The 9,058-nt window shown below is 52.1% G+C and overlaps 1 protein-coding gene across 1 annotated transcript in view; it reads left to right on the top strand.

Annotated features, from left to right (window-relative positions):
- The first annotated feature begins 766 nt into the window (after positions 1–766).
- The window catches only part of PLA2G12B (phospholipase A2, group XIIB), a 9,818-nt gene continuing 1,526 nt past the window's right edge, over positions 767–9,058 (top strand). Inside the window, exons 1-3 of the mRNA XM_009078326.1 lie at positions 767–1,001; positions 6,749–6,837; positions 8,157–8,322. Coding sequence (XP_009076574.1) covers positions 767–1,001; positions 6,749–6,837; positions 8,157–8,322 — 490 coding nt within the window. The remainder of the gene's footprint in view (positions 1,002–6,748; positions 6,838–8,156; positions 8,323–9,058) is intronic.

The raw sequence follows: 9,058 nt of genomic DNA on the forward strand, positions 1-9,058 counted from the left end.
CTGCTGGTGTTCATCTGGTTGTTTTCCTTTTAATGAGTAACTCTGAACCCTCCACCAGCTGTGCAGACCCTTCTGAGCCCTGGCAGCCTAGCCCACCCCAGAGCCAGGACCTGTAACATCAGCCTTCAGGAGCCCCATCAAAGGCAAATACTCATATATGACATTGATCCTGGAACTGGAGGTGATGCCAAGGAATTGCCCTGAATGCAGTGTTTGTAACCCCGAACTACTCTGAGCTCCTGGATCAACCCGTCCAACCCTCTGTGGTTCCACAAGATTTTCTAGGAGCAATCCCCCCAGCAGCTAGGCTGAGGGGAGGTCTCATCCCACCCCATCACATGCCTAGGGAAAAGGCATGGGGTGCTTTCTTTGCAGCTGATCTACTGCCTGAGCAGCAGAAATTTTGGACAGAGCTACTCCTCATCTCCTGACAGGTTGGAGAAGGAGTGAGGTTACCCATGCAGTGCCCTGGGGGGTCCTGGGCAGACAGACCCTGCTCAGCACCCCAGGGACAGGTCCCTTTTGAAGGCTGAGCCTGTTCTAGTAGGACTGTGCAAACTCACACTCGGGGGTTTCTCTGTGAGGTGAACTGGGTCCAAATCTCCTCATTGCTGCACTTTGCCCTCTGACAGCAGTGACCTCAGCAGTGTTTAAAGTCCAGGCAGAGAGGTACTTACCTGCTCCTGCACACATCCAGCTCTCTCCCACTCCTTCCTGCCTGCAGCTGCCCGGCCAGGGACTCCAGGGCCCAGACCTGGCCTGCAGCATGCGGCTGCTGCTCGAGGCAGCAGTTCTGTGCCTCACCCTGGCCTTGGGGAAGTGCACTGAGGAAGCAGCACAGGAGGACAATGGCCACCAAGCTGCACAGGCAGAGTCATCCTATTCCGACTGGGGCATCGAGACCATCCGTGATGGCTTCGAAACCGTCAACAGCTACTTCGACTCCTTCTTGGAGCTGCTTGGGGGCAAAAATGGGGTTTGCCAGTACAGGTGTCGATATGGTAAGTGAACCTTACTGCTGCTGGCTCCTCTCTCCCCTGTGCCTTCCCCTCCTTCCTTCTCACAGCCTCTCCTTCCCCGACAGCACAACCAGCTCCTCCTGCCCGTGACCTGACCCCTCTGTGCTTGGCAGTCACAGCTTCTCTGCCAGTGCCAGCACAGAGACACTGAACCCTCAATCCTTCCCCTTCCCCAAGAACAGCCTGGCCTGGAAGGCACAGTGCTGTGTGAACAGGGACAAGAGGAGCAGACTCAGGTTGTACAGGAAGAGCACACAGGTGCCCTGCCTGCACAGCTGCTGGACCCCGGAGAGAAGGAGCAGGGCAGGCAGAGGCCCCGGCGGGGAGGCAGAGCCAGAGGCTCTAATCTCAGCAACCTTGGGAGTGTCCTTATTCAGCAGTTGTGAGCTGGCCAGCGCCGTGGGCTGGAGGAGGGGAGATAACAGGGAGGCAAACGGGACCTGCCGTCATCGCCGAGGAACCTTTAGTACTCGGGGTGGAATGAGGCAGCTCCTGCTGCCTTGGACTAAAGGGATTTGCCAAAAAGGAAGAGTTTGGTCTGTCCTGGACAGGACAAGGGGGTAACATCTCTGGGAGAGCAGGGCAGGAGGAGCACAGGCTGGGCAGGACATGGGGCGCACACACAGAGCTGCAGGTCTGTGGGGCACTGGGCAGACAGAGGCACAGGCAGCACCAGCCACCAGCACAGTACCTGCTCAACCAACCTGTCTGTCTCCTCTCCTCAGCCTCCCACAACTGTCCCCACAGCAATATCTCGTCCTCTGTCACCTCAGCCTGTCCATCCACCACAGCCTGCCAGTCCCTTTCCCCATCTCATGTCCCCTTTGATCACCTGGGAAGATTTTTGGTGGGCACAGAGGGATTTCAATCCCTCTCCTTCCTGGAGCACTGATTTTCATAGACAGACTTCATGCTTTGGGGAGATCCCACTGGCTCTGTTTCAGTCTGTGCATCCCACGGACCTCCTGTCCCTCCCAGGCCAGCAGCCAGGGTTCTGGGATAAACAGATGCTGTGGGGCTGGGACCTGAGCTCCTGCCAGGGGGAGAGGACAGAGGGGTCATGCTTAGCCAAAGTGGGGACACGAAGAGGTTAAAATCAGTCTAAAAATTGTTTGGGTTCTTTTGTTTTGTTTCCAAATAATGTATATATATCTGTCCTCCCACTCCTGCCAGCTCTGTTCCCCAAACCCCACACTAACAGCAAACAGGGAGAAGCACACCAGGCACCTCAGCCCCATGGAATGGAGGGAGTCAGGCACCTCTGCCCATCACCTCAGTCCCACAATGGCCTTGGTGCCTCAGCCCAGGGCCCCACAGCACCCCCAGCTCGGGCTACCTCTCTGCAGCAGCTCAGGAGGGCCATGTGTGTCCGAGCGTCTGGAGGAAGCAACCCACAAACACCCCAGAGCATCACCCCAGCACACAGGGTGAGGCCATGCCCCCATGCTCACTGTTTGGCAGCCCCACATTGTGTGACAACCTTCTGAAGGTCTACACTACACTCCAAATTCAAAGCAGAAAGGGACTTGCCCTTCTTACTGCAGAGACTGCAAACACTGGCAGTGGGTGTAACGTCACTGGGGCTGCAGTGTGCCTGAGGCAAGGCTGATAGTCAGAGCTGGTTTCAGGGAGTCTCAGGACTCACCAAATCCTGGAGAAGTCATTGCTTCTGGACATATCCTGAGGCTTGGGCTCTCCCTGTCCCTGCAAAGACCATCTCCACAGAGAAACACAAATCCCTGCCCATTCCCTGAGAGCATCCTGGGTCTTACTGGAGCAATGTTTTACCTAGAAAGGAAAATAGGCACATCCTTAGCCCAGTTCTCATCCTGTGCTGAACAACTCATTAACCACTGGCTGAAGGAGGAAGCTGTTGTAACGCTGCCCACATGCCTCCAAGGGTTTTGCTGGACCCTTCCAGGACCATTTGTCTGTGCTATTCTCCAGTACAGACATTGCAAACTGCAAGTGGAGAGATGCTGGGCTGATCCCAAGCCAGTAAGATCCAGTCTGTGCCCAGAAGAATGAGCACAAACCATCTTTGTGCTGAATCAGGGCTGACTGCTTTTTCCCCAGGCATGAAACAGAAATGATGCCTTCTACTTTGTTTCATTTCAGCCAAGAGATACCAATAATAGCTTGTTTTGTCCTGATAAAGGTCAAGACTCACCTATAATTGCCACATCCATCCTCAGCTGTGCACAGGGCACTTGGCTGTCCTGGCTGCAAGACTCTCCTCCTATTCTTTTCAGCAGCTACTGAGGTCTGAAAACAAACAAGTTGATTGATTACTCCCTTAAATCAGGACATAGGGTTACACTAGCATTTACTGGCAAATGTCTCCTCCTGCTTACAAAGTCTCTCTGGGCATCTCAGGGGAAACAAAGAGTCTGAGCTGGGAGTAAAGCCCTTGTAACTTCCTGCAGCTGCCTGGCCAGGCAAGACTTCAGTGCTTTGCCCTGAATTGGTCCTGAAGGGCTTAAGATGAGGAGGGTGTGGGAAAAGAGCCTTTAAGGATCTCCAGCACTGCAGTGAAAGGCTGTGCTGAGTACAGGCAGCCCTGCTCAAAGCCTGCCTGGGGCACAGAAACGACAATGGACCACCCAAACCAGCAAGAAGCCCCAAGATCATCTATTCACCCAGAAATACACTCATCTCCCCCTGCCAATGTGCCAGTGCTGCAGTCTGAGACCTCCTGCATGGCCAGCAGCTGCTCCAGCCAGCTGGCTGCTTTCCAGGCTCCTGGAACAGCCACGACAGCCTGGAGATATTCAAACGCACCAGGGGAACTCTCTTCCCATTAGAAGCTCAACTTCAGTTCTAAGGCTGTGCCAACAAGGCAGTGCCCTGAAATAGATCTTCTTCCGCAGAACAGGTCTCTTCAGCAGTGCTGTGCAGCTGCCCCTCAGCATGGACCTTCTGCACTCTGCTGGGCTGGGCTGGCATCTGTCCCCAGCTGTGCCCTACAGGGCAGAGCAGGACTGGTGAGACATAGCCTGTGTGACCTGCCACATTCTGTAACAGATGTGTCTGCAAGGATGGCTAAGCAATAAGTGATAACAGGAGCATGGAGTGATGCTTGTGTAGAGTCAGGAGTGATTGTAGTTCTGCTTTGCTTTTGTTTTCCTCTTAACTAGAAGAGAGGGGCTAATTGTGGTGTCTTGGGTTTGATCTACCTGAGAAAGGGTTCACCAAGGGGCACTTCAGGCACTATGAAGCTCTGTTTGGCAGAGAGGAAGGGACAGAGCTTTCCTACAAGGGCTCATCTTCAAGGCAGTTTTGTTTATCACAATTTTCACCTGAGAGACAACCCACCTCAGGACAACTTTCTAAGGCATTGTAATAGCTGTGACTTCAGCTCCATGGATGGTTTGCTCTGGAAGCACAGTTATCTGCAGTTATCCTCAAACAGTCCCACTGCTACTCTGACTTGCCACATTATCCCATTAAGCAGCCATGTACTGCAGGAACATAACTTACCACCAGTATCACAAGCAAGTCATTCACATTTGACTCCATCCTGCAGCACCTAATGTGGATGTTGAGCTTTTCTCTGCCTCCTACCTCAGTTGGACATTTGAATTCCAAGTCCCAACTCTCATTCCATTCCAAAAGAGCAACTAGGCCCTTCTTGGAAGGGGAAAATCGGCATCTCACAGCTGGACAGGATTTCAAGTTTGTTGTTCATTTGTTACAAATCTGTTATTTAAACAAAACAGCTCTGGCCAATTTCAGTTGAGAAGGTGCTGGGAACACTCCTACTTAAGTCCTCTTGAGGCATTTGGCTGTAAGGTCTTCTCAAGAACACAGAAGATTTATGGTTATATTTATCACTGGCATTTTAGGTAGCTAACAGAAAAAAGGAGAAAGAGTCTTAAATAATTACGGGTGCTGACAAGAAGAAAGCAGTGGAAACGGAGTTTAAAAGAACCCAACCCTGCGTGGAAGGCTGAATTAGATCCATTTTATGTCTGTATAAATTCCCCAGCAGTGCTCAGGGAAGCAGAAACTTTACCCTTGATGTGATGGACTTACAGCAGGCTCAGCTCACACATGTTGGAGCAGTCACACAGCTTACAAGGTTTTCCCAGAGCAGTGGCAGGATCCAGAGAATGGCTGGAGCTGTGTCAGGGGAGGGTTAGGTTGGATATCAGGAAAAGGTTCTTCTCCCAGAGGGTGTCTGGGCACTGGAACAGCTCCCCAGGGCAGTGGTCACAGCCCCAAGACTGACAGAGCTCAAGGAGTGTTTGGACAATGCTCTCAGGCACATGGTGGGATTCACAGGGATGTCCCGTGCAGGGCCAAGAGCTGAACTGGTGATCCTAGTGGGTCCTTTTCAGTTCAGGATACTCTATGATAAATGTCTTAGCACCTCACTCTGCACAGATCTCCCTTTCATAAACCCAGCTGGGACAGAAACAAGCACTGAGCACACCTGGAGGGACAGCACAAAGAAGCTCAGCTCCATGAGGGGTGCTCTCCATGACTTCTCCAGAGGAGAATCCTCTCCTACCTTTAGACACACTCCTTGCACAGGGGACCAAGGCACACAAGCAGCCTGGAGGCTCCACCTCCCCAGCCAAGAAGTGTTAGGTCAGAAGGAGATGGGGGTGAGGTAGGGATGGGAGAAAGAGAGTGAGATGGAGCAGGGAATCATCTCCTTTCCACATGGCTTGTTTCTCTGTAACCCTGTGTCACCTCTCACACCCAGCGACTCTGTCAGCCCCAGCACAGCTGGCAGGCACCCAGGAGGGGCTGCACACCTTCAAAGCAAAGTAAGTCGGATTAAAATGCTGCTGTAGCTACTGCCAGGGCTGATTGTTTGCTGGACTCTTTCTGCACTGGGTAAATAATTATTCACAGGGGGAATTCTTGCTCCTTTATGCATATTAAGAAGGATACTGAGTGGGGTGCAGGGATGAAAGGAATAGAAATGATTTGCAAAAGGTGGCAGTGCATCACCATGTGCTGAAAATGGACCAAGAAGACCTGCTCATAGCAAGATCAGACACACAAGGTCTAGCACAATTTTGTGGAGATCCATAGGACACCAACACTTCAAGAATGAACTGAGGATAGTGAGACACTGGCACAGGTTGCCCAGGGAGGCTGTGGCTGCTCCAACCCTGGCAGTGTACAAAGTCAGGCTGGCTAGAGCCTTGAGCAACCTGGTCTGGTGGGAGGTATCCCTGCCTAGGCTCATTCCAACCCCTTAACAATCTATGACTCTATGGAAAGAGACCCCTTGTTAAGCCAGCAGTGTAACCAGTAGTTTCTTGGAGGAGTGAAAACCCCAGCTGGATGATGCAGAGCTCTCAAGATGCACATGGGAAAGCCCCTAGGAGATGTGGGAGGTGTGAGACACTAGCTCCAGCATGGAGTGTGTGTTGCTCCACTGCAAATCCCCATGCTGCAGAGAGGGACTTGCGCTGGGAGTGTCCCACACCTAAGGAGCAGCTTAACCATTTGAGAGGCACACGAGACCCAGCTCATGCACAACACAGTGCTCCCTGCAGTAGCCAGAGGAGGAGTGAGCTAAGCCAGGCTGCAGAGCCTTGGCAGAGCGGAGCTGAGAGAGGGACTCAGCCAGCTCTATCCTTCTTGCATCTCCTGGACAGGTATGAAGTGTTTGGGGATGCAGACCAAATGGGAGTTGCCTGTCACTCCTTGCTTTGTGGTGCTACTCTTGTGAAGATCAGCTTTCCTAACATCTGTCCTTTCTCCCTCAGGGAAGGCTCCGATGCCACGACCTCACTACAAGCCCCAAGAACCCAACGGCTGTAGCTCCAATTTTCTGGGGCTCAAGGTACCAGAAAGTGTATGTACTGCCACACCACTCCCATTCGATCACAGAATCAGCAAGGGTGGAGGAGACCTCTAACATCATCAAGTCCAACCATTAACCTGTCACTGCTCTAACCTCTAAACCAAAGCCTCCAGCATCAGATCCAGACACCTCTTAAAAACCTCCAGGGATGGTGACTCCACCACCTCCCTGAGCAATACAGTGCCTGACCAATGATGCAGCTCTCTAATCACATAACCAGCTCATAGTTCTGGGGAGGGAACAGGCTGAGTTATGCCACATAGCAGGAACATACTCAGTGCTGGGCAGCTCAGTGACACAGCACATGTGCACACAGCAATACCTGAGTGCGTCCTCCATTCCTGGCCCTTCATCGCCTCCCATGTTTTTACCTCTGCCAAGCATTGAATGAAACCCATGGGCTTTAATACTGCACCCACTTGTTATTTTAAAGGCAATTAATGAAATCATATTGGACTCACCAGGAAGAGCACCCCCAGGAGCCACTCAGAGAAGGAATTCCTATTTAGCTCATGCAGGACTGCTGCCCATGCAGTCTGCAACAATTAGACAGATTCCTGCTCTGAAACCCTTCTCTTTGCAGCCCATTTTTCATGTTACCTGTAGTTTCTTAAACTCGGTTTCACTGCAAACCTTGGGGGCATTCCTTGCTTACACAGGCAATCATGAGTGCAACAAAGGAACAATTCATCTCCTAAATGTTACATGAGGCAGGCCAAAAAAGAGGAATAATTTATAACTAGCTAACGAGCTCAGTCTCTTCAGGAGACAGGCCTGCTGCCCCATCAGCCCCATGGTCATTAGCTAAGCTTGCTGTTTACTCCAGGCAAGCAGAACTCCCCTGACCACACTGTGTTTGTCCTTGGCCTCACAAGGGCATCTCTGAGAAATAAGGCACTAAAAACACTTATGGCAGGTTTATTAGGCCAAAAAACAGGATCTGTCAGGTTGTGGGATGAGGAGGAAGGAGAAAAGGAGCCTTTGCCACTGCTGGCAAGGACAGGAAGTGTTTTGATGAGCTCTGACAAATGCAAACTAGCAAATGGTCGCAGAGGAGCTATGTCCCACCTCTTAGCAGAGGTTAATCCCCCAGGACAGAGAGGGGAGAAGGGAATGTGATAACCCTGCACTGAACCTGCAGTGTTGATGCTGAGGGAGCAGCATGTTCCCTCCTGCTGGCCCTGACAGCTGGGGCTCCTTTCCCTTCTGGCCCAGGAGCCAGCTGGGCTCTGCAGCACCCCACCCAGCTGCAGCTGGGTGAGTCTGAGGCCAGGACACAGCCAAGGGACACTTGTTTTCCCTCTCCCTAGCTAGATTTGGGCATCCCTGCTATGACCAAGTGCTGCAACCAGCTGGATGTTTGTTACGATACCTGCGGGGCCAACAAGTACCGCTGCGACGCCAAGTTCCGCTGGTGCCTCCACTCCATCTGCTCCGACCTCAAGCGCAGCCTTGGCTTTGTCTCCAAGGTGCAAGGTAGGATTCCTGGCTCACAGGCCCTGGGGAGGGAACAGAAAGGGCAGGGGGAGGACAGGGAGGGCAGGGAGCCAGAAGAACCACAAATCTGCAGTAGGTAGCAGCACATCTGTCCTGCACTTGCCACAGGTGGGGCAGAGAGGGGTGAGAACACAATCTGCCTCCTCTGCTACACACTTCTGTCCCAAGCCTAGAGTCCTAAAATAGGGATTTAGAATACATTACAACGTGGAAAGAGAGAAAAAACAACCAACAAAAAAACCCTGGAAGCAATTCCTTCAAAGCTTGGATGTTCTCCCAGAAAGCTCAAACACCTTCAGGGGACACCAAAAAGCCTTCCAGAGTCAGTAAGCCACATACTGAAACTTGTAGTGGCTAAGGGCCAACAAACTGGGAGAACCAAGGACAGGGCTCTCAGGGATCTGGTGACAATGGCACCAGGGACACACCACAGTGTGGGTGGTGGCTGAGCCACTGCAGGCAGACCTGGATTGCTCAAAAGTGCTAACAAAGCTCTAGTGATGTGTCAGCAGCTCACCCTGGTTTTGCCTAGTTTTAAAAGGCTCGGTCTGCAAGTCTGAAGAGCTTTTTGGTAAAGGCTGCATTTGGTAGGCTCTGCTATTGCCCTTAGATATGCCTTTGTTTTCCAAAGGTGCAGCCTGATGAGGACACCCAGCTGTGTGACGCAGTCCTAGTGCAGATGGCTCTCTGCCTTGTCACAGAGAAATGTTGGGAA

This window comes from Acanthisitta chloris, unplaced genomic scaffold (assembly GCF_000695815.1).
Source record: "Acanthisitta chloris isolate BGI_N310 unplaced genomic scaffold, ASM69581v1 scaffold6247, whole genome shotgun sequence".
Classification (NCBI taxonomy): domain Eukaryota; kingdom Metazoa; phylum Chordata; class Aves; order Passeriformes; family Acanthisittidae; genus Acanthisitta; species Acanthisitta chloris.